This window comes from Pinus tabuliformis, chromosome 7 (genome assembly GCF_031772625.1).
Source record: "Pinus tabuliformis cultivar Carrire ecotype Pingquan chromosome 7, CPIR1, whole genome shotgun sequence".
Classification (NCBI taxonomy): Eukaryota; Viridiplantae; Streptophyta; class Pinopsida; order Pinales; family Pinaceae; genus Pinus; species Pinus tabuliformis.
This window is the reverse complement of record NC_142293.1, coordinates 260,346,025-260,372,564: the sequence shown is the minus strand read 5'-3', so window position 1 is coordinate 260,372,564 and position 26,540 is coordinate 260,346,025. Positions and strand designations below refer to the sequence as shown.

The 26,540-nt window shown below is 38.7% G+C and overlaps 1 protein-coding gene across 2 annotated transcripts in view; it reads left to right on the top strand.

The window, feature by feature from the left end:
* Window positions 1-26,540, top strand: part of LOC149246834 (uncharacterized) — a 173,803-nt gene that overhangs the window by 60,643 nt on the left and 86,620 nt on the right. Inside the window, exons 5-7 of one of the 2 annotated variants that reach the window (XM_089458036.1) lie at window positions 3,867-4,120; window positions 5,289-5,411; window positions 5,579-5,623. In XM_089458036.1, the coding sequence (XP_089314162.1) occupies window positions 3,867-4,120; window positions 5,289-5,411; window positions 5,579-5,623 (422 nt within the window). The remainder of the gene's footprint in view (window positions 1-3,866; window positions 4,121-5,288; window positions 5,412-5,578; window positions 5,624-26,540) is intronic. The other variant, XM_089458037.1, reaches the window with a different exon arrangement.

Sequence of the window (26,540 nt, the reverse complement as noted above, 5' to 3'; positions counted from 1 at the left end):
TAAGGCTCGATCATATAGGAACTGATGAGCAGGTCGCGGATATTCTCACTAAGCCCCTGGGGAAGGTCAAGTTCCTAACCTTTCGTGAGAATCTTGGTGTCGTGGAAAGACCCTATGATGTGGGTCCTGTTGGACGATGAGTTCTGGGAGCTCTGGGGGGCTTTGGGGATAGCTTCTCGGAGCTATAAGCACTCATACTGCTCTTGCCCCACCCTTGTGATTATTGAGCTGGTTCGCCACTCATTTATCTGTGCCCCGTATGCATCCTACCCATTGAGTTCAGGGCTCATGGGAAGTACCTCTCATTTGGCCAATGAGGTGTGGAAAAGTTAGAGACTATTAGCAAAGACTGATGGACGCATCAGAGATTGCCGTACTCTCTATCTAGGATGGCATGGTCCAACCACTTGATCTGGGATCAAGATTTGTGAGGTCTGGGACCTCTGGACTGACTATGTCAGTCGGGGAATGATGTCTTTGTGACTGACCCACTTCTGTTCTGAAATAAAGAAGCCAGCAAAGCAAGTTTCGGCGGGATGACTCACGATGTTGATTGCACTAATAAATGGAGTTCTCCCTAGTTGAGAGGGAGTATTAAATTTGGACAACTAGGTCCAAACTCCATGTTCTGATGCTCAGATTAAGAGGCTAATATTTTTGTTGGATTCCTCTTTCTGAGAGGTGTAAAATCCATATAAAAATAGTCTTAATCCGATGAGCAGAACTTATATTGTGAATTTATTATTCTTAATAAATTATATGTGCAAGGTCAGCCAATTTTGTAATGTAGGCTCACATGCCCAACAGATGTGTCACACACCCTCATTGATGGATATATATACAAGAAAAGTTGGAGAGAATTTCAACTCAACTCAAATCACATCTTCCTCTCTCATCTTAGAGAGTACGCTACCTGGAGGACGAATTTCAGCCACACGTGGGAAGGACGAAGAGGACAGACCGTACGGATTTTCTGCTGCTAGGGTTTCGCAGAAAGTTTGACCAGCGTTGACTTTGGTCAACGCTTGGTCCAATCAAGCTGAAAATTGGTGGAAAGTTCGATTTTTGAAGGCCGTACTATCTGGCACAAAAATCAAGGTCAAAGGGTTGACCGTTTTGCTGCTGCGTTGACTTTTGTAGAATTGACTTGGGTTGACTCACCTACTAGTTGGAGGGATCTTGTGACACATCTGGGCTGGCTGACCAATGGAGACTTTGCTGGTTAAAGCATCCTGTTGACCGCCGAAACGAACACACACATTTTTCCTGTTTCTGATTTGTCTTCTAGATCTGCTTATATGTTCTATCTGCATTTTGCTTAACTACTTGTATGATTGCTGTGAGAAAAGTGAAATTGCTCTTAGCATAGAACATCTACAAAACTTAACAGTTCTAAAAGGGAATTTATTTATTTATTTAAATAAATATATATATATATATATATAATAATGTTAGGTTATTAAGGTAAAAGTTAGGATTAATAATTTCAATGGTTGGTTTGAAATGATAATTTATTTATTAAATAATTATTATTGGTATTATACATATATATATATATATATATTTTAATTAAAATCATAATATTAGGTTGAATAGTATTTTTATTCAATAATAATTCAATGGTTAGTTTATTTTTATGGAAGTTAGTTAAAATATAATTTTAAGGTTAAAGATGTAATTATTTATTTATTTAACTTATTTATTAACAATTATATATATATTCTATAATTAAAGTTATAATATTAGGTTATTAAGGTAAAAGTTAGGATTAATGGTTAGATTAAAAAGATAATTTATTTATTTAAATTATTTAATAATTATTATTAAAATTATATATATAAATTAATCATAGGTTGAGAAAGTAACTAAATAATTTATTTATTTATTAATAATCAAATATATATAATTTAAAAAAGGGCACATTGAGACTTCATATGGGGTTTCCCTTCCAAATTTTGGGCTTTAATCTCATAATAGTGTTACCTCCCTAGGTAGGAGTGGTTAATAGACAACCCTATTAGGTGTTCTCAACCCCTAAGGGGAAAGACAAGTCCCAGGTACATCCTTCAATTAATAGGTGGCATGTGAATGATGATGAAATGGATGGTGACACGAGGATCTCAAGGCCAAATGCCATGGGTACAAGGATAACAATGATGAGGGATGTCCACATATTGGGTATATAGATGTAGGAGGGAGCAATTGTGGATACATGAGTTACCCCAACCTTTGTTTTTCCACCCTCTTTATTTGCCTTTTGCCTTTTCTTGATTTTTCGTTGTATTATTGCTCGCGACTCCAGGAAATGAGAGCATGTTGTGAATGATATTATTACCCCCTTAAGGTGGGGCAATTCATCGCCCACTAGGGGTTGGGACGTGCATGGGTTCCTTAATGATGTGGGGGCACATATGGGTCCCTAGGAACCAGGGTGATGGCCATGATAGGCGGCAAATCTCATGTTTGGATTTTGCCCATGTGCTATATTAAATGTCCCGACTATCTTTCACATTTTATGATCTTCTTTTTCTTTTGTTTCTTGCTTGTGGCCATGATATGCTTTTAACTTTCTTTTAGCTGTATCAACCTCGGGCAACATTTCCAGGCTGGACCCAGATATGTGGACAAGAGGTGGGGGGAGTGCCAGACTTATCCAAAGCTTCTTCCTGTTGATGTTGTTGAATGCCTGCAACCCTGGAATCTTAGTTTAGTCAGATGCTGTTGTAGCAACAATGTTATGTCTCTTTTTTTAAAACTGATACACATGACACATCCCCAAGAGTAGGGGATGTGTTCCTGCAGTAGTGTATCTCCCAAGACATGGCACTTTGATCTGGGGGCCATTCTTGAAAGTTAGGATTTGTACCCTGATTTTCAGATATGTCCTTAGCTCAGTGCTGCCCATCCCATGTATTTGCATCATTGAGAACATCCCTCAAGTGTTTGAGAGGCATTAACATAACCCATTTTTTTTCTTAAAATTCAAATTTAAATCTAAAGGGAAAAATGTAAGAGTCAACAATAAACCATAACAACTCAGCTGCCTCCAAGCAGGGTGATCGTTGTTTGTAAATCCAGTGACCTGCAAAATTGGTGAACAGTGAAGAGATCTGTTTTCTCACAGCTCGAGGTATCTAAAAGTTGTTGTTTCATAGTCCAGGCAAATGAAGGTAGTAGTTATGAACATTGATATTTTGGAATTCAAATAATTGCGAGACTTAATTCAATTGCCTATGTATCTAGTTTGACTTTTCTTATCTGGATCTTTTAATCCTGATTTCTAGTTCATTGATGGTTGATCAATGTATTATGGTTGCATACTGTAAGTGTAATTGTTATAATTTATGCAAATTGATTTATTGTTACATGTCTAATATATTTATTTATATTCCTGTGAAACTGTGTAACATCCCCTATTCTAACCCCTTGCCTCTGCTTGAGTCCCCTTCCATCCCTGACCTTACTTACGTTTCTTTAGATTTTTGGCTGCCCTCCATACCTTGCCCCCTTTGACCTATTCCTGCATCCCCCCATCGTTTAAGATTTAGGATAACTGATTTTCTTCTCATTTAAAAATGATTTTTGATGCATATAAATGCATGATGGAGGCATATAGGAACTTTTATAGTTACATATATTTATTTTTTGTTTCGTATGTAGTAATACTATACCGTACCTCTCAATCTGAGTTTAATGTTTTCATTTACCACTCTCCTCAGTTCCTGCACTGTATATAATTATTAAGATAAGTCCACAATTGAAGACTTAGAAATCGTAATCAGACATAACTGCTTTATTTTTTTAAACATACAAGTATAATATAACAAAGAAGAAAACTTAATCAATCTTGCTTATTTGTTGTGCAGCAGATGATAAGTCAACTACTTATGAGGAGCTTAGGAAAAAGTTACATAAGCGCATTGAGGAGTTGCAAGCCAAGCGTCATGTCACAGTTGCTGATGATGCTCATAATTGGAAAAATGAGAAGAAAAAAGACACTAAAATAAGAAAGCGGAAACAAGAAGCAGCAGCTTCAGCCACTACATCTTCAGGTGCCACTGTAACTCAAGAAACAGTTCCTGCAAAGCGTCAGAAGGAAAGTGTCACTAAAACAAGAAAGGTGACTGACATCTAAAACATTGTGTACTGTATTTGGCTATGTTTTTTACAGAGTAAAGTGATTTCTAAATCAGTCACCTTTCTGTATGCATTAGTTTTGAAAGTGAGCAATTATCTCTTTGTGATATCCTGTTATGTAAAGCACATAAATGTGCAGACTCTCCTCCTGTTTAAGTGTTTTAACTTTTAAGCTTCTAAAGTGATTTTAGTGCCTTATATAACATGAACAATTAAGTGGCTGTGACGAAGCAAGTTTGCTTCTGTTGATTCATCAAGTGACAAAACAGTGAGCTAGAATTGGCAAGGAATATTACATAAACCCTCAAAGAATTTGTTGCAAAGTATGAGATTCCACACAGCAAGAAATTCTGAAATTGTATTTCAGATTAGGCTGTAATGTCATGGGCAGTAGTTAGTAGCTACCTGGTGGTACCACCCCTTGTGCCCTAAAAGTTTTTTAGATATATACAAGTTTTTGTTGAAAATTTGCTTTTGGTGTAGGATTATTCATGAAATTTGATAATTGTGCTGCCAAGTATTTCATGTTATGAATTGCCAGCTATATCAGGTTGTTTGTCTTGTAAAGTGGCCCAATTTTAACTGGTTATGGCTTTTGAATGGATAAATGTGAAGAAAGATGCAACTTCTTGAAAGTTAGCTGCTGGTCAAAGGTTCAAATGCGAACTCTTTATTAATTATGACGTATTCCTGGATGGTTGGAACCCTATGTTTTATTATCTGGTAGAAGCATAGATTTTTTCCCTTAAATTTCTTTACGGATTATTGGAAAGTAGTTTTATTAAACCCAGCATCCTTTTATTTTTGCTAATGGATTTTACTCAAATTTCTACAATATTATGCATGTAGAGCCCCTTCATATCTTGTTAATGTTTCAGGATTCGTTGTGTTATTCGACATCTACACTATATACTAAATTCTTGGAAGATATTTTTTGTTAATTCATTAGTGGGTGTGTTTAAGGATAATGCACCTGTCTACATAATTATATGATGAAATGATATGATTTGAGCAGATTGGTCTTAAAAGCTTTTGGTTGGGATTCAGTTGTTTTCTCAAAATTGTTTGATGTTATTCAGGTTTTTCTCTTTTGGTCTCTTATTTGGAATCCTAATTTTTATTTTGTGCATTGCTCCCAATCTTATACTCAGGATCTGATACAAGACAATACTTCCAATTTTGAGTTTGGACGTGTTAAAATTAGTGTTGGGAGTGAAAATACTAAAGAGACACATAAAAAGCGGAAGGAATCTAAAGGACAGCTTCTTGAAAAGGTTTGCAATGGGAAAACATTTCCCATGGATTTTGCCTCAAATATTTTTCCCGCACTAAAAATTATGAAAGCAAACAAGAGCTTAAAATGATCTTTAAACTGGATAGTTACAAAGTTACTTGACATGTTCAGTTAAATTACTTTTTTTTTTGATTTCTCATGGCACAGGCAACAAAGTTGCATTCAACAATGCAAGATCCAGAAAAGGGCCAGGTGCAACCTCTGTTTTTTCATGAAGCTCGTCTAATAACTCTCTGGTTCAAGTTTGAGAAACATTTTGCTCAATCTTGAAAGTATATGAATGCTTTTGATGTTTGAACTTTGAATTTTAAAGCGCTGCATTTTTTTTCATTTACATGCCGTAAATATTGGTTTCTAAAATATCTTTTCCATGAATTCAGTGTTGCATGTTTTTCCCTTTTGGTTGTTATATTTCTATTATCTCATGAACAATATTTATGTCTTGCCAAATATATGTGAGGTACTGCATTGAATTTTCTTACTAGTTATTAGTATGTCATGACATTCATTTACGGAATGGTATTTATTTTTACTGTCATATTATATTTCAAGGAAAAGTTCAACCCTGTGGTGATTTTCAGTCAGAGTACATTGCCAATTAAAGGAGGGAATCTGTAATTAACCACCAAATCTTGTGGCCCTGGATAGAAAAATATGTATTTCTGGACAGGCACAAAAGGCATCAGTCCCTTACAGTAGGCGATCCTAACATATTTCCATTATTCCCAGCATTACAAGTACATCTGAGAGGCAGTTCTATTAGCCTGTCTCTATTCATTTTGCCTTGCTCCAAGATGTCTTGATTATGGATCTCCTATGACATATTTTGAGGTTTTCTTGGGAAGATTGTTTGTCCAGGATAAAGGAAAAATACAACTGTGGGTTTGAGGACCCTACACCAAGGGCAGGTGGCTTATGATAGTTTAACAATCAGTTTGAATGGTTAGGTTTTGTACTTATTCTGAAGTTTTTCTCTTCGAAAATGGTGAAAAGCTTGAAACCATTTTCTTCAATGATGAAGGTATTTACAGTCACCAGATTGCAGGAGGTTGGCTTGTGTTCTTGCTTGCAAGCACATGATTTCACTCGTCACCAGCCACTGCCAGGTTTGATCTATGTTGCCAGGAGTTGAGGTTGTAATGTTTTGATTTTGTGAGCACACACAACATTTGATCAGATTGTATGGTAGTTACTGCAATGCTCAGTAAATAAGATTTGGTGTAAGCTACACTTGCATAAAAGTTGGACCTGTAGAAGCTGACACAGTAAATGCTAAGTCAATTGAACGCATGCTTACATGTCTTGTTCTTGCACACAAATGCAAGCTGCTATTGGGCTTTTGGGAACTTTTCAGAAAACTCTAACTATGCCTACACCCCTCCACAATGTGGCAAAAATTAGTGGTCCTGGTGTCAGTCTATGCTGGACTTCTTCTATAAAGCATAATCTATTGTAAGAATTTCTTGTTGACTTATGAAGCTGATTGCTTGGTCTAAATAATCTACTGCAGTAGTTGTTGTAAATTCCATAAACTAGATTGCTATGTTCAAAGATGAACCACAACTCCTGAAGGGTGAATTGCCATAGACTTGTTGGAATAAATTGCTACCAAAGCTGTATCAACTATGTGCAATAAGGATTTAACATTTGTATACGAACAGTTTAATAATTTTCAATGTACAGAAATCAAAATTTGAGGGTCAAAACTTGAGTTTATTGTAGTACAAGAGAATACACAGAAACTTGTCTTGGGTCAAAACACGTGTCTGGGCTTGGGAGGAAATAAAACTCCTGTGGCTGTGATGGCAATGCACGCATATTATAGGAATAATTGGCAGGTTAAGGCTTATTGGAGGAAAAAGTGGTGGAATATTCACATATGTGAGTCTTTGATCCATACACAGGTTCTTCCATGGCTATTTCTATTCATTGTAGTCTAAGACAAATGTTATGATAAAGGGTCTATCCTCAGCAAGGGATCGCACAATTGTGAATACTTAATCTCTACCTAACTTCTTATCTTAGGGTATCTACACACCATACACACTATATGCGACTTGAATTAGCCAAGACATTACTTGATAATTGCCTTTACAAATAAACCGAAAACTTTAAGACCAAGGAGGAAATTCTCCAACGTAAAGTTCTATCTAGAATCTAGATAATGTCACATATGATGTGTCTACCTTGGGAAATAGATATGAGCATGAGTGAAGGTTCTATTTCCTCAATGATTGGGTCACCATTTGTACTTTAACTTAGTGAAGTAGAACAATAAAGAAACAAATTATATTGATGTCGATGAATGAACAAAGGTCAAGAATGTACATAAAAAAACAATGGCAATGTGTGAGAGTGTTTGTATGGTAATGTATTCTACATTGTAGGAAGAATTGGCAAGGTAGTTAAGATCTGTCTAACGAAAAATTGGTGGAACCCTTATGTATGTTAGGCCTCGATCTATCCACAGGGCCCTTTGTGTCTATATTCCTCTTCATTATAGTTGACAATCAATGTTAAGATGAGGGGCCTATCCACAACAAAAGAAGTTGCAAGGGTAACTACTTAATCTTATGTAACATATGTCTTAGGGATATCTACACAATAGGTGGGGCTTGGATCAACCAAGCCATGACTTGATCATTGCATCATAGACAAAATTATAATGTTAAGAGTCAAGACCAGTGAGGTCTCTTTTACCACAACATCTAACAAGCCTTGGAGAGGGAAACCCCACAAGACAAAGAGCTAGACTAAGTGTTAACAATGGGACAATGGCCCACTGTCACCACAACCAAGGTCCCTTGCTCTTTATAGACTTTCATCGATGGGAGGAGTCCCGGTATGCAGGAGATCACTTAGAATAGACATGCTAGGTATATGGCACAAAGTGATCAAGCTAGAGATAATTTGAAAGAGAGACTCAATAAAGGTACAAGGCTTCAAGGAAGCGAAACGCTCTCTAAGAAAATCCCTAAAAAAAGAAGGCACAAGACCTAGGGTTTTGAGGTTTTTCGATGGTAATAGATATTTGTGGTTTGACGGTAAGTCACATGGGCAAAGCCCGGGCAGACCGAAGTTCAAATCTCATTGAGTACAATGACCTGCTGTGGTGGCAGCTAGAGGGGCAGATTCCCCTTTCCCGTGAGTCTGCTCTTGCTAAAATCATAGGAACTTAGTATACCCGACTTGTAGGTGGTTGGTTATGCTCTTGGTGTTATAGTGGCAGCTATGAGGTTTGATCCTTGGTCTCCCATAGATTAGGCCTGGCAGTTACCGATTCACCATGTGGTTAAAAAAAAAAGATATTCACAAGGTCAAGGCTCGAGAGAAAAGACTTCTTGAGATATACTTCAACAAGTAGTAAGCTCATACAACCTTCAAAGAAATCCTCTAGTTGAGGGAGAAGAAACTAGGGTTTCCCTCTTGGAGCAACAACTAGGGAAAGAGATTTTATGGATGAAACTTGAGTGGATGCCCACCAAACTTGGAGCATAGGTAACCTAGACCCTAAGCTTGATGTTTAGGCTCTCAAATTCCCAAAAAGTCTTCTCCCTAAAATTTCACTGCAAGCCCTAGATTTTCTCCCTAGCCTTAAAGGACCAAATTTTAGGAGGAAAATTATGGATGAAAAGTAGAGATGACCACCAAGGATTTGGATTAGTGCCTTGTCCTTTGGGCATATGGAGTCATAGGATATTCAAGATGAGCTAAATCGTCTCTAAGGAGGCTTAAAAATGATGCCCTAGGTACCACGTTTAAGCATTTACCCACTTCAAAGATAATGGAATTTCATGGAGAGTTCAGGGGTTTCCTCCCCTAGGAACATTCATTACATGCCATACATGAATAACATATGCAATACTCAAATAGAAAGCCTTCCAAAATTAATTTTCAATAAGTAGGGCACAATTAACGCATTCTAGAAGCAACAATTCTATACATTAAACAAATTCAAGAGAAAAATTCCATCAGCATCAAGCACTTACAAGATGACATGCAATACATCCATCCAAGATCCAAGAAATAGCTCCAAAAAAGAAATGGGAATTAGATCCCAATGTTAAAATGCATTCCAAAATATTCTCCAATAGCTAAAGAAACAAGTACGAATTTTTCTCAAGAGATTTAATCCAAATGTGATGATGACGAGTATGTTAATTTGGTAGCTTAGGGACAAATTCCCTCCTTTGGACAACCTTCCTCATCAAGAAAGACCCTTACTAGCCCTTAGAAGAATTTAATTTGGTCAAGGAAAAATATATTTTTTACTGAAAATGTAACCAGTTTCGATCTTCAGAATTGTTGTTGTACTCATTTCAATATGTATCCTATGTAATAAATAAAAGAAGAAAATAAAACGTTATTATTATTGAAGCATGGGTTTCATGCTTCTTATTGATGGTCCAATAGCTAAAGAAACAAGTACGATTTTTTCTCAAGAGATCTAATCCAAATGTGATGATGATGAGTATGTTAATTTGGTAGCTTAGGGACAAATTCCCTCCTTTGGACAACCTTCCTCATCAAGAAAGACCCTTACTAGCCTTTAGAAGAATTTAATTTGGTCAAGGAAAAAGTTAATTTTTACTGAAAATGTAACTAGTTTCGATCTTTAGAATTGTTGTTGTACTCATTTGAATATGTATCCTAAGTAATAAACAAAAGAAGAAAAGAATAAGTTATTATTATTGAAGCATGGGTTTCATGCGTCTTATTGATGGTCTTCTAGGTAAAAGCATGTTCTTCATGCTTCTAGGGTTTGTTACGTCTTAGGATTTATTGTCACAAGTCAAAGGAGTCAACATCATGTTTATAAGACCCTTTTGGGCAAAATTTAATTGGAAAAAGAATTTATTTTGAATCTAGAAAGTCTTGGAAACTCTGAAAGTACATGTCGGCCTAAAGGAGGGAACTCGACCCCTTGGGAAGGCTATATAAAGGAGCAATTCGACCTCATTTGGTATCCACTCAACAAGAAGTTCGATCTCTCAAGAAAGAATTCGATCTATAGCTAGGAAGTAGGAAGAAGGAAGAGCGAAAGTCTAGAAGGCAAGAAGAATCTATGGAGAAAGCGAAATTTTTGTTTTTGGGTTCTATATCTCTCACATGTGCGAAATTTTAAGGTTTTTGGTGCTGTAAAGGGAGGCTGAAATTGCAAGTCCGAGCTGCAGGAAGACGAAGTGCAATATCTTGTGGCTGGAAGGAAGAATACTGTATCTTGACCTCGTCGACCTTGAGAGGAGCCGTCTTGCTCTAGGAAGGTCTCAGGAGGAAGCTAAGTGAGGGTTTCTGTAGTAGCCATAAGGACGGAATTACAGGGTGGAAGTTGCACAATGAGTTGCAGTGTTGAAGCTTATAGGTCAAAGTTGTAGTTTGAAGCGGATTGGTGTAGGATCAAGGAAGGACTTGTTGGAAGGGATGACTTGGTACTTGGAGAAGGACTTGGTCTAAGGGTTGTGTCTTTGTGTCTCATTTGAAGCATATTATATAAGAAAAGAGTTTTTTGGGTTTCCCCTTGGAGGGGTTTCGCCTTGGATGAGAGCCTAATATCCGTGTTCTCTATTGTTACTATTTTTGTTCTTAATATGTGTTTGATGAAAAGATCTAGGTAAAGAACAAAAGAAGACTAAATAAGTTCACAAGCAGATTGTTAAGATTAGGTATGTTCTATGCTAGAGCAATTTATTTAAATTTTCACAGTTAGCAATCACATCAGCATTAAGATAAACTGTAGATAGAACATAAATATAAATCGCAGAAGACAAGCCAAGGCAAGAGGACACAAGATATGGCGCGAGCCAGGGACAAACCCCACAATGTGTGGGGAAACCCTTTGATCAAATCTTCTTTTATCTTCAAAGTTCAGCAGAGAAAGTGAGAGATAATACATTTACAATAGAAGTCAATACGTTGACTTTTGATATCGCATGAGATCAGTTGAAGACATATTGCTTCAACTGATTCTCTTAAGTGACTCCTTCACCTATCTTAGTGCAGCATCTCGTCCATTTGTTGCACCTAGCCATGTGACACCATGCTGTATTAACACAGTTTTGAACCCGATGACAGAGCTGCTCTCGTCTGCTCTCATCATCATGCTGCTCATTATTTATCCTGCCCACTGTGCTACATCTTCCATCATCATGTTGTTTCATTCATCATCATTCATCACTTAATGAGAGGATTATACACCATGATTGTTCCGAGAGGCTGAGATGATCTTTGTACCTTCATATTAGTGTCACCAAGATCAAGTTTGCAAGATCATCTTCTATACCACCATTCATTGAGTTATGAGAGTTATATCGAGATCAAGTCATGATCCTATAACTATCATAAGACTGTAATTAATAACATATCACAGAGATCATTCCTTACCATCAATATATACATTGGTCACCAAGTATAAGTAATCATATGTACATTAATAGCCTTATAGATCTGACTGGGATATCATCATGATCTTCTATACTAAGATCTGTCGAGAATGTGCCTCTGTTTACTCATGCGAAGATCTCAGTGATTGTCTGCGTTGGAGGTGTCTTTAATCCGTCTGTCCTTATACACATCCGAGGTGGAGATATACTCTTAAGCACTTGCCCTAATGCGGATCTGCTTCTGGGTTCTATCCCTTCTTGTTTGTGGGTCCTGGCATTCATATTCACATGAAATTTCAGAGATGAAACTTCTCTGTCAGCGTGAACAGGTTTCCTGTGAACAGGTCTTTCTTTTGACTGCATTCTCATTTATCTGAATATTAGTGTTATCATGTACAATGCATATGAGACTCATTGATCTGTGTAATAGTGTCAACATGTACAACGTGAATATTGACTACGTGAATATCTCCGATGACGGCGTGAACAATGACTATGTGAATATCTCCCATGACTGCATAAACATATTTGTTATGACTGTGTGAAACCAGCGTATAACACCATAGCGTATCCACATCATATATCATTCACTATGAACAGTGTGTATGTACAGCGTATAAGGTCTCCATGATTTGCATATAAGAAGTCTTCATGATCTGCATAAAATCCTCATCATGAACTGTGTATAGGTTTCCATGAACAGCGTAAGAATGTCTTCCCTTACTGCGGTTAGGAGACTCCATTATAGGACTGCGTTCAGAAGTGTTAGGGCTTCTTGAACAGCATGTAGGCTAGGGCATCATCTGCATATAAGCTAGGGCATCATACTTGGCCCAACGTACTCTTTAACGTTTCTCCTTCTCCAAAAACCCAAGACGTGGAGAGGAGATCACTTAAAGAGTGTGTCTAAATGACATCAAATCCTCTTATATTTATACTAAAATGAGGGTGATGAATAGACACGTCGGTTGGGCTTCTAGAGCCTACATAAGAGCTGGTCGGCTTGATAATAATTACATAAACAAAATAAATTCATATCTCCATAAATACTTATCGGAATCAGATGATCTTTGGATCAATCCTACACCTCTCGACGAGAGGGATCCAATAAAAATATCAGCTGCCAGAAATAAGCTAACCCACATGGAGTTTGGCCCTAGTTGCCAATTTAACACTCCCTCTCAACTAGGGAGAACTCCATCCGCTGATCCATATGTACGACTGTACTATCTCTGCCATTAGTGCCTTGCACTACTCTGCCTAGCTCTGCTGGCTCTGCTTAGCTCTGCTGGCTTTGCTCCGCTCTGCTCAGCTCTGCTGGCTTTGCTCTGCTTTGCTTAGCGTTGTTGGCTCTGCTAGCTCTGCTCTGCTCTGCTCAGCTCTGCTGGCTCTGCTCTGCTCTGCTCATCTCCGCTGAACTATGAAGAAGAAGAATTGATCGAGAATGCGTCATATCATTCTCTACTGACCTGAAGTCAGTCTCAGAGTGCATACCACTGGTCCCATACCAGTCTCAACTGACTTGAAGTCAGCTTCATAGTAAGTACCACTCCTACCACTGGTCCCAGACCAGTATCGCAGTCTCAGAGAGTGTACCACTGGTCCCAGACCAGTCTCAACCAACCCGAAGTCAACGTCATAGTATGTACCACTCTCACTGGTCCCAGACCAGTACTGCACTGACACGATGTCAGTCTCGGAGTATGTACCACTGGTCCCAGACCAGTACTGCACTGACACGAAGTCAGTCTCGGAGTATGTACCACTGGTCCCAGACCAGTCTTAGCCGACCCGAAGTCAGCGTCATAGCATGTACAACTCCTACAACTGGTCCCAGACCAGTATCATTGATCCCAGATCAATGGAGGTCATCCTAGCGTAGGGAGTACGGTAGATACAACGATGCGTCCATCGGTACTACTATGGTCCCTAACTTCATTTCCCTACTCATTGATCAGATGAGAGGTACTTCCCATTAGCCCCAGACTGCATGGGTAGGATGCCTCGACAGGAGAACTTAATCAATCCTGTCCTCACAGGAGAACACATTAATCCTGCTACAATCGCCATGGAGAACACATCAATCCAGGCCTCACAGGAGAACACATCAATCCTGCTACAATCGCCATGGAGAACACATCAATCCAGGCCTCACAGGAGAACACATCAATCCTGCTACAATCGCCATGGAGAACACATCAATCCAGGCCTCACAGGAGAACTAATCATCCTGCTACACAAGAGAGCGTATCATCTTGTCCCACAAGAGAGCGAATCATCTTGTTCCAGTACGCACCACTAGGGGAGGGTGAGTCACCCTGTGGTCGTATGTTGCTCCAATAGAACTGCAAGCCCCCCAGAGCTCCCAGAGCTCAATGTATGCAACATGCAGGACCCTTTTACAAAGGTCTCTCGATGACTCCAAGTCGTTCGGGAAAATCACAAATTTGATCTTTCCTCAGGGCTTTGTCCTGTACATCATCTTAGTGCGATGGAGCCTCCTTGATCATCGACTTACCATATCCCAGATAAGGCAGTATTTGATGTCTATCTGTTGGAGCAATTGTCGAATATGAGATTCCTCAATAATTGAATCCCACCTCTAGTTGTCACAGAGAATCACAGTGGTATTCATCATGTGTACAAACAGCTCACTGAAGAGTTTCAACAACCAGATTGCCTCACAGAAGGCCATGCTATCAGCAATGTATTCTGCTCAGAGTCATCGATTTCTGCTTCCTGCTCATCCAGGATATCGAGGCAGATTCCAAAGAGAAACAACACTGGGAAGTGCTCTAGTGATCCTCCATACTGCCTGCCCACTCATCATTCGAATAATCATGTGGTTTCATATTTCCGCCAGTGTATCCATGAGAGATTGTGCCCTGAAGATATCTCAGAAGATTCTTGGCACCAATCCAGTGAGGCTCAAATATGAGCTCACCATGCTAACTGCATCCCATATGTCTAGACGGAGGTTCTCCAAGTACATCAATGTGAATGAGTTTATGAAACTCAAAGGCATTTCCCAAATCTGGTCCGACATCATTACCATATAACTTTTGAAAGTTAAGATCCTCGAGGCAGTCACAAGCTTGCAGCTTATCTTCTCACATTCAGAATCCAACTCCCTCTGTCTCCTATAAATGAGAGGGTCTGCACCTGTCGACATAGGTGCCGGTACGAGAGGTTTATCATCCACAACCTTCGAGTAATGGTTTGGATCGGTTTCACTCCTAGTGAATCTCAGCTTGCATTAAACAGCTATCAATCCTCTCATATTATGCCCAAGGTGTTTTTTCTTCAAGCCATAGAGGGCTTTCTTCCATCAAACTCCTCGGGTTGTTCCAAACCTGTGAACCTGCTGCATGAGGGGAAACGTCCCCTTATAATATTTTCCTTCGGTACATTTCAGACATGTACCTTCATGCTTCTTTTTGAATTCAGGCATCCTAGTCACCATCTGACTCACAGACCTCCAGTGCTGAGTCAATGGACATGGTCCCTAGTGGACTTCCTGCAACTTGATACAACCCTGAACTCAAAACATCTTTAAAAGATCTATTTTCAAACACATACCTTTCATCAATAAGTGCCACCCTGTAACCTTTGACTCCCATTTCCGAGATGGACATCAGGTTCGATCAGGTACATAAAAGAGATTTTGGGGTTCCTTGCTTTCCTGGAAGAGTCGACCATTTCCTTGATGACCTGCATTAACAGTCATTCCTTTGATCATTGAAGATGTCCCAAGAATGATTGTTATCTTCATCAAGAGATGTGTCTTTGCCATTCGAACACTCCTTCGCATAACGACCGAACTTATTTCAACAAGGCATCCGCCTTTCCTTCCACCCTTAGATCCGAACTTCCCAATGAAGTGATCTTAAGATGGACCATCATAATCTTCCGCTGCGCCACTCTGATAACATTCTCTGCTTTGACTTCACCCTAGGTGAATTATGAGGAACCCATTGATCCTTCTGTCTTGTCCCAACTGTCTTCGGTGATTGCTCTTTCACTCTTGCTTGGGCATTGTCTTCACCTCAGCTCTGATACCATGTTAAGATTAGGTATGTTCTATGCTAGAGCAATTTATTTAAATTTTCACAGTTAGCAATCACATCAACATTAAGATAAACTGCAGATAGAACATAAATATAAATTGCAGAAGACAAGCCAAGGCAAGAGGACACAAGATATGGCGCGAGCCAGGGACAAACCCCACAATGTGTGGGGAAACCCTTTGATCAAATCTTCTTTTATCTTCAAAGTTCAGTAGAGAAAGTGAGAGATAATACATTTACAATAGAAGTCAATACGTTGACTTTTGATATCGCATGAGATCAGTTGAAGACATATTGCTTCAACTGATTCTCTTAAGTGACTCCTTCACCTATCTTAGTGCAGCATCTCGTCCATTTGTTGCACCTAGCCATGTGACACCATGCTGTATTAACACAGTTTTGAACCTGATGACAGAGCTGCTCTCATCTGCTCTCATCATCATGCTGCTCATTATTTATCCTGCCCACTGTGCTACATCTTCCATCATCATGTTGTTTCATTCATCATCATTCATCACTTAATGAGAGGATTATACACCATGACTGTTCCGAGAGGCTGAGATGATCTTTGTACCTTCATATTAGTGTCACCAAGATCAAGTTTGCAAGATCATCTTCTATACCACCATTCACTGAGTTATGAGAGTTATATCGAGATCAAGTCATGATCCTATAACTATCATAAGACTGTAATTAATAACATATCACAGAGATCATTCCTTACCATCAATATATACATTGGTCACCAAGTATAAGTAATCATATGTACATTAATATCCTTATAGATCTGACTGGGATATCATCATGATCTTCTATACTAAGATCTGCCGAGAATGTGCCTCTGTTTACTCATGCGAAGATCTCAGTGATTGTCTGCGTTGGAGGTGTCTTTAATCCGTCTGTCCTTATACACATCCGAGGTGGAGATATACTCTTAAGCACTTGCCCTAATGCGGATTTGCTTCTGGGTTCTATCCCTTCTTGTTTGAGGGTCCTGGAATTCATATTCACATGAAATTTCAGAGATGAAACTTCTCTGTCAGCGTGCACAGGTTTCCTGTGAACAGGTCTTTCTTTTGACTGCATTCTCATTTATCTGAATATTAGTGTTATCATGTACAACGCATATGAGACTCATTGATCTGTGTAATAGTGTCAACATGTACAGCGTGAATATTGACTACGTGAATATCTCCGATGACGGCGTGAACAATGACTATGTGAATATCTCCCATGACTGCATAAACATATTTGTTATGACTGCGTGAAACCAGCGTATAACACCATAGCGTAGCCACATCATATATCATTCACTATGAACAGTGTGTATGTACAGCGTATAAGGTCTCCATGATTTGCATATAAGAAGTCTTCATGATCTGCATAAAATCCTCATCATGAACTGTGTATAGGTTTCCATGAACAGCGTAAGAATGTCTTCCCTTACTGCGGTTAGGAGACTCCATTATAGGACTGCGTTCAGAAGTGTTAGGGCTTCTTGAACAACATGTAGGCTAGGGCATCATCTGCATATAAGCTAGGGCATCATACTTGGCCCAACGTACTCTTTAACGTTTCTCCTTCTCCAAAAACCCAAGACGAGGAGAGGAGATCACTTAAAGAGTGTGTCTAAATGACATCAAATCCTCTTATATTTATACTAAAATGAGGGTGATGAATAGACACGTCGGTTGGGCTTCTAGAGCCTACATAAGAGCTGGTCGGCTTGATAATAATTACATAAACAAAATAAATTCATATCTCCATAAATACTTATCGGAATTGGATGATCTTTGGATCAATCCTACACCTCTCAACGAGAGGGATCCAATAAAAATATCATCTGCCAGAAATAAGCTAACCCACATGGAGTTTGGCCCTAGTTGCCAATTTAACACAGATATTAAGGTTAAGGAAAATTGAATTAATAAGCTACCACTCTAAATATTCCAACATGCTATTGGAGCTAAGGTGAACAAGAAGGCAACTAGAAGAAGTGTCTTGTGGACACAAGGAAGGGTTTGCTTGTCAAGGGGAATCATTTGTGGAAGAAAGAAAGTAGAGGACCTATTAGTCTGGAAGGAGGGTTTCTACTTGAAGAAAATCAAGTATACATCAAGCTCTCATCAAAGGAAGGCTTGAGAGGAAGATTACAAGAAGGTTGTGATATCTATTGTAAAGAAATCTATTTGGAAGGTACATTTGAAAGAAGCATCAAAGGATCTTGGTATCATTCATCGCTCTTGGAAGCTATTGTTGGAGAATCCTAGAAACATCTTTCAAGAACATTATTGAAGTTTCTTCAAAGGTCTTGAGGGCATCAAGAAAGATTAAAGACATCATCAAGGAAGAAGAAAGTCTTAGTTATCAAGTAAGTATCATATTATTACTCAATGTCTGAATCTACAGGTCATATGGGTTCTTTCTACAAGGAGAGGAATAATCTTGTTGGAGCATCAAATTGCCTAGCATGGAAGAAAAGGATTGACCTGGCACCCACAAAGCATGAGGTAATGGAATATGTTATTGGGGAAATTACTGTACCTATCAAAGACAAGACTCAAGAGCTAGCAAAAATAGCATAAAGGGGAAGTGAGGGCACAAAGGATCATAGTTGAATTCATTAAGGATCCTCTTGTTCCATTTGTTGCAAATTTGAAGACTTCCAAGGCTATGTATGACAAGCTAGTGAACTAGTACTCTGTAAGTATGTCAGGACAAAAGATGTCTTTGTGGAATAAACTATATAGAATGAAGAAATCAAAGGATGAGGATATGGCATCCTTTCTCATGAAAACCTCTCAATTAAGAGGCCATCTGCAAGGGCTTGGAAAATCAATTTCTGATTCGGAAATGACTATCTGTGTACTAAATGCATTGCCACCAGAATGGAACAACTTTGCAACAAGCATCGACTCTAAGAAAGATTCAACTCCCTTCGATGAGTTGTGGGCTCAATGCATTTTGGATGAATCTAGGATCAAGGTCAAGGATGACATTGGATCAAATGAGCAATCTCAAGCCTTTCTAGCTAGAGTCAAGAAGCTAAAGAAGGGAAGATTTGGAAAGTCCAAGAAGAAAGATATGACTAAGGTTCAATGCTTTAAGTGCAATGAGTTTGGACACTTTAAGAGGGACTGTTCAAGCCAATAGAACAACAAGAGAAAGGAGAGAAGTGAAGCTCGTGAGTTGAGACTGTGGGAGAACCTGAGAGGAAGCCGAAGAAAGAAGATGTGAAGGATCTTTACTATTAAAGAAGGCACTCTATTTGTCAGGTTCCTTATAAAGATTGGTTTCTCCTTTAGGATAACATGCATTGTTGTTTATACAAGCGTCTTCATTTTGCATAACATCATAGAGAGTAGCATGTGATGGAAGCATATGTACAATCTACTTGGTTAAGTTGCTTTGTAGAAATCATCTAGTCTTTAAGGATAGAAAGATAGACCATTTTACATCTTGTTCATCTAGGCATTATCTAACATTATGTTAGAGGCAATCATCATGCTAAGATGGATCATCATGATCCTGTAAGAACAAAACCATCATTTTGAAGGTTTTTGGAAGAAGCATTATGACAAGGTTAGTATACTTTCCATGTAGTATGGAAATGACACTGTTAAAGGGATGAAGGAATGCAAAGGGTCAGGTTGCAGGCTTATCATGAAACATATAGCTAGATGATGGAATAAGAAGCATAGGAATGTATATTAAAAGTGACTCTCGGATAAGATTCATATGTACAAGATCTTGTACCATGCCTAATTATGTGATGTTGAAAAGAGGTAGAATTTGACTTAAGAATGAATAAAGGTTTAAGACTTTCTTTGGAATATGTAAAATAGTAATTAACATCCAAGTATAATCTTCAGAAGAAAAGTACTAACTTGGTAATCAAGTTCAATCCTTCGGCACTCTGATGCATGAAGGAAGATTTGTGTGGAGATGGACCAGGAGGATGTTGATTAGATGAGAAGGTCATCGTGATGAGGTAAGTCTAATTTTAATTATTGTTGGTTATTTGGTTAACATATTATTTTCCTACCTGGAAGGATGTTATAGGAATACATAATGACAGTTGAGGCAAGTTCAACCATGTATAGAGAATGTTGAGGGAAGCTCAATATCTATTGCCTGGGAAATGTGAAGTCAAGATATGCTCATCTTGAGATTGAAAGGTAGCAGGGCAAGAAGATAACCTGAGGATCAACAAGGGAGATCACTTTCATGTAGAAGCCATGATTAGCTTGAAGTTTGGAAAGGCTCAATATAATTCATCAATAATGACAAGATGGAAGTGATGAGCAAGAAATATGACTTGGACCCTGTCACAAGATTGAAGAGTGAAGTGGGCTCCATGATACTTCGGAAGGAAGCAAGCTCGATTCAAGAGATGCGAAAGAAAGAGGGAGCCAGGTAGCTATGAAGATCAAGTAGCAGACACTCTTTTGAAGACAAGCTATATGACTTGTGGTGGTGACTCCCTAGTTTAAAAGGAAGTCAGGAATCTCCTTTTGTTTTGAGAGGGAGCAAAGGAGTCTCCTTGAATAGGAGCAAGGATCTATTCTCTAATCCAAAGGGGAATAGGGATGTCCTCTCTGGTTGTTGAAATTTGGTATCGGAGGACAGGTGGTTCCCTTAGGCTTTGATCTTTGGCCTAGGGAAAAGTGTCCAAAATAAGTTAATTTTTCTGCTAAAGTGACTTTATAATTTTATAAAGTTAAATTTAATTTAAAACTGACTTTAAGTGATAAAGTTACTAAGTCTAATTTTAAAGTGACTTTTATAAAGTCAATGAAAAATTAGAAAGGAAAAGTGACTTTGGAAATAAATGACTAAGTGGGTCTTTATTAAAGTGGGGTGAATTAAAAAATAAAAAGTGAGATTTAAATGAGCATTTAATCTCAGCCTTAGATCTCAATCTATTTCAGCCATTGGATTTAGGGATCACCCAAAAGTCACTTGGGGTTAGATTAAAGGAGGAAAAGGAGGAAAAGGTCATTCATTTTTTCATGAGCAGATTGGGAGAAGGAGAGCAAGAGAGATTCTTGAGCAGGAAGGAGAAGGAGACAGCAGCTTGGCACACATTCCAAGGCAGCAGTTGAGCAGATTTGTACAGCTAATTCAGCACACAGTGAAAGGCAGATTTTGGCATGATTTTCGAGGAGTGGTTTGCACAAAAATCGAGGAGCAATTTGCTGATTTTTCTGCACGCAAAACGAGTGCCGTACAATGCATTTATTGCAGTCCGTACAACGCATTTAATGCTGGCCGTACAACAACATTTAATGTTGAAAGTGGGCATGAAAATCGAGGAGGCCGTACAACATTTATTGCTGTCCTGTTCGCTGTAATTTCCAGTTTGCTGTGAGTCATGGGAAAAGAGATAAGTTGTAAATTTGCTTGCTGATTTTTTGCTGAATATTTCTCACTGTGAAAAAGGCAATTTTCAGAAATAAAGAAGAGCTCTCAAACTGGTTTTCCCCAAGAGTTGTAGGGGGTTTTTCTAGGGTCAAGTTGACCAAAAATCTCAGTGTTTAAATGTGTTTTAATGGCTGTTTATTACTGCTGATTTTTATTTCTGCAATTTTCAGCATTCTGTAAAATTTCCAGAATTTGTGTTTTCAGCAAATTTATTTTTTCCAGCTTGTTAAATGTATGGTTATGGGCAGTGTTGTTAAAAGCGCGATTTAATCGCGCTTTTTTCAAAAACGCGCGCTTTTTTGCCTTTGCCGAATAAAACCCGCGTTTTATAGGAAAAAAGTGCCAGTTTTTTTTATACCGCTTTTTTCCGAAAAAAGCGCCGAGGGCGCGGGCAGCGGGTTTATAAGTTATGAAAATCGATTTTTAATTTGTCATTTCTGACTGTCGACGCGCGGAGGAGGAGAAGCCTTGAGGAGAAGAGCTGAAGGGTTTGGGTCTACTTTGGGAGCGAATCCAAGTGTTTTTAGGAGAAATCCAAGACAAGATCACCAATTTGTCCATAAAAACGGTATGTAGATTAATTTTTTTTTTGTTTTCCTTGTTTAAAAACTTTGTTTTTCATTGTTTTTGGTTGAGAAACTTCATATGGGCACCATTTTCTTTTTGTTTTCATTGTTTTTAAAGAATTTTTTGTAATTTTTCATTGATTTGGGATGGGTAACTTGGTATGACTATGAGAACCAATTTTTTATTTTTTTTAAACATTGTTTATGTTTTTTCATTGTTTTTTGGCATTTGCCATTTGGTTGGGTAACTTGGGTTTGGAAATTGGGATTTTGGAAATAATTAACTTGTAATTTTGTAAATGCTAAATTGTAATTTGTAATCCTAAATTCCTATTTCCTAATCCTTATTTTTCCATAGGTTTGCAAATTCAAAATTCAAAAACAAACATGCCAAGGAAATTGGATCCTTTCTGGGAATATGGTGAACCTAAAGCTCCGAATGATAGACAAAACTTGAATTGCAAGTTGTGTGGAAAGGAGATACGCGGGGGGGTGTACAGGTTGAAGTACCACCTTGCACAAATCCCTGGACATGATGTGGGGCCCTGTATAAATACAAATCCTGAACTTATCCAAAGAGCCATGAGAGCATTGGGAGAATTAGAGCACACTAGAGAGGCCAAAGAAGAACTCAAAAGGCAACTAAGAAGGTCAGCTGAAGGAAGTGGACCAAGTGGCACTGGTTCTACTGCAGCGTCAGTCAATCCGGTAGCTGCATCATCATTTTTTGTTCCTCGAACGACACCTGGTTCACAACCAACTATCGGTTCAATGCTAAAAAGAACTGAAAAAGAACAAGCTGATAGGTTGATGGCAAAATTTCTCCTCTGGAGTGATATTCCTTTCAGCATTGTAAGGAATAATCCATTTTTCCAACCTGCTGTTGATGCTATTGCCAGTGTTGGCCCGGGGTACAAAATCCCTTCTTATCATGATTTCAGAGGCCGACTTCTTCAAGATGAAAAGCGTGACTGCACCCAAAGATTGGAGGATTTTAGGGCATCATGGGCACAAACAGGATGCACTGTTATGTCAGATGGTTGGACTGACCAAAAGGGGAGAACCCTTATAAACTTCTTGGTTAGTTGTCCCAAGGGGACTATGTTTATCAAATCTATTGATGCAACTCATCAAATCAAAGATGCAAGAACTTTATGTGATTTGCTGGATGTGTTTATTTTGGAGGTGGGTGCAGAAAATGTTGTCCAAGTCATAACGGACAATGCTGCAAATTATGTTGCTGCTGGTAGAATGCTGATGGACAGGCATCCTACTTTATTTTGGACACCTTGTGCTGCCCATTGTATTGATTTGATGTTAGAGGACATAGGGAAAATTCCCTTTGTCAAAGATATTGTTGACTCATAAAAAAGCATCACAAAATTTATTTACAATCATACATCTGTGCTTAGCTTGATGAGAAGATGCACCAACAACAAAGAGTTGGTGCGCCCCGCCATTACACGGTTTGCGACGAGTTTCATATCTCTTCAATCCCTTTTGAATTCTATGTGGGATTTGAAGAGAATGTTTCTTTCAGAGGAGTGGCGTGCTTCGTCAATGAGCCGCAAACCAGAAGGAGAGGCCGTATGCAGACTAGTTTCATACCAGGAAGACTTCTGGGCGGGAGTGCAGGAGGTGTGCGCCGTTACTGAACCTTTGGTAAAGGTTCTTTGGTTGGTTGATGGTGAGAAGCCCGCAATGGGCTATTTGTATGAAGCCATGGACAGGGCCAAAGAAGCCATTCGGTCCTACTATGATGATAAGGGAGATGATGGGTTTCAGAAACAACTCCTTCTATGGGAAGTGATTGATGAGCGATGGAACAACACACTCCATCGTCCCATTCATGCTGCTGGGCTTTTCCTGAACCCTGCATTTTCTTATGCATGTGGGTTTGATTTTGATGCTGAGGTCATAGATGGATTATTATCCTGTGTCCAGAAGATGGTGAGATCTCCAGAACAACGTATAGAGATCTCTAAACAAATTGAGACATATAAGATGTCAGGTGGCACATTTGGCTTTGAGATGGCTGTCACTGATAGGACGATTAAAATGCCAGGTATTTTTTAGTTTGTACTTTGTAACTTTGTTTCAAATTTCATTGTCTCTTCAAATTCCATTTTTTTCTTATGTTTATTTAAAATTTTATTTGTAATTTTGTTGTAGACGCATGGTGGAAGATGTATGGTGGCAGAGTACCCCTTTTGCAAAATCTTGCCGTACGCATCCTCAGCCAAACATGCAGCTCCTCAGGATGTGAGCGCAATTGGAGTGTATTTGAAAAAATACACAGCAAGAAGCGCAATAGGTTAACACTTAAACATTTAAAATATTGCAAATTTCCAAATAAATTTTTGAATTCATTAAACAATATTTTTTTTATAATATTAATTATTAATTATTATTTCATGAACTTTGTACAGGTTGGAGTCCCATAGACTTAATGACATGGTCTATGTCTACTACAATCTTCGATTGTGGGTGAGGCAACTAGAGAAGACACCTGATATGGATGCCATCTCATTGGATGGGATTGACACCACTGCTGAATGGAGGGTTGAGACCGAGAGGCCTCTCATGGATCCCACTGATGATTGGTTAGTGCAGGAGGAGGGGGAGGAGGAGGAGGAGGAGGAGCAGGAGCAGGAGGAGGAGCAGGTGGAGGAGGAGGAGCATGAGGAGGAGGTGACATTGCCTACCCGGGCTACCACTACCACCAGTAGAGGACGTGGTCTCCGTCTACCTCCTGTAGCTGCTACTACTAGTTCTTCAGCTTCTAGAGCACGTCAGACTCCACTGCCATTTCCACCAGCACAGGCACCAGCTTCTACATCTAGAGGGAAAGAGAAAGCTGTGACATTTTCTCGCAAGAGGGGCAGAGGAAATCAATAGGATTAGACTTTCATTTTATTGTATATGACATTATGACATGATGAGATACATTATCATATTTTTTGTTGATATTTTGAGGCTGAGTTGGGACTCAGGACTTACTATTCAGGACATGATTCAATGTTATGTGTGATTTTAGCGCTAGAAATGATATTAAACATCTTATATATTAGTTTTTTTATCATATTTATGTGTCAATGTATTTATTTTATGTTGTAGATGGTTTAGATATTAAAAAAATTGAAAAAAAATGAAAAAAAAATGAATATTTTTGTGCCAAACGCTTTTTTCCCGCTTTTGCCGATTTTTTCCGCTTTATTCCCGGCGCCGATTTAATCCCGCTCGCGCTTTTAACAACATTGGTTATGGGAAAGGGCATTTAACTATATGGGAGAAATAAGGAGAAACTGAAAACCGGGGTGGGAAATGAGAAATTTCTACACTGGTTAGAAGGGAGTGATGTTGGACATCACATGTGCATTCTCTTCTTCAAGTGATGAAGAAAGAATGATAGAGGATTGGATAAGCATCTATGGTTTCCTTGAGGATAAAGCATCCAAGAAAGGAAAGGTATTAACACTCTTTGAGGATGGGACAAGAATCCAAGATAAGAGTAGTCGAAGAGGACCGATATTCTTCGAGGATCCAAAAGTAGGAGTCCAAGATAAGAATATTCCTAAAAGGACATACCTTGTGAACTTCTAGATGGGGTATGTACCTTGTAGAGGTAGTGCGGTATCAAATGTAAAGCCTCCCAACATAATGGTCTCAAATGAAGTTGAGCTCGTCATGATAGGCCTCAGTGACAATGTTGGTTATAATGATGATGCTTACAGTTGGCTTATCAATCCGACTCTTCTTATGAGAACTCTTCAGTTTGAGAATGATGTTGTACTGGTTGTACAATTATGAATACCTCCCTAGTTAAGAGGGAGTGTTGAAAATGTAACTAGTTTTAGTCTTCATAATTGTTGTTGTACTCATTTCAATATGTATCCTATGTAACAAACAAAAGAAGAAAAAAAAGTTATTATTATTAAAGCACGAGTTTCATGCTTCTTATTGATGGTCTTCTAGGTAAAAGCATGTTCTTCATGCTTTTAGGGTTTGTCAGATCTTAGGATTTATTGTCACAAGTCAAAGGAGTCAACATCATGTTTATAAGACCCTTCGAGGCAAAATGTAATTGGAAAAAGATTTTATTTTGAGTCTAGAAAGTCTCGGAAACTCCAAAAATACAATTCGACCCTGGTAAGTTCAATTCGACCTAAAGGAGGGAACTTGACCCCTCGGGAAGGCTATATAAAGGAGCAGTTCGACCTCATTTGGTATCCACTCACCAACTAGTTTGATCTCTCATGAAAGAATTCAATCTGTAGCTGGGAAGAAGGAAGAAGGAAGAGCAAAAGTCTAGAAGGCAAGAAGAATCCAAGGATGAAGCAAACTTTCTGTTTTTGGGCTCTATCTCTCTCTCTCATACGTGTGAAATTCTAGGGTTTTTAGTGTTGTAAAGGGAGGCTGAAATTGCAGTTTCGAGTTGCAGGAAGATGAAATGCAGTATCTTGTAGCTGGAAGGAAGAATACTGTATCTTGACCTCGTTGACCTTGAGAGGAGTTGTCTAATTCTAGGAAGGTATCAGGGGGAACTGAATTAGGGTTTTGGTAGCAGCTACAAGGACGAAATTACAGGGTCAAAGTTGTAGGACGAGTTGCAGAGTTGAAGCTAGCAGATCGAAGTTGCAGTTTGAAGCTGGTTGGTGCAGGATCAAGGAAG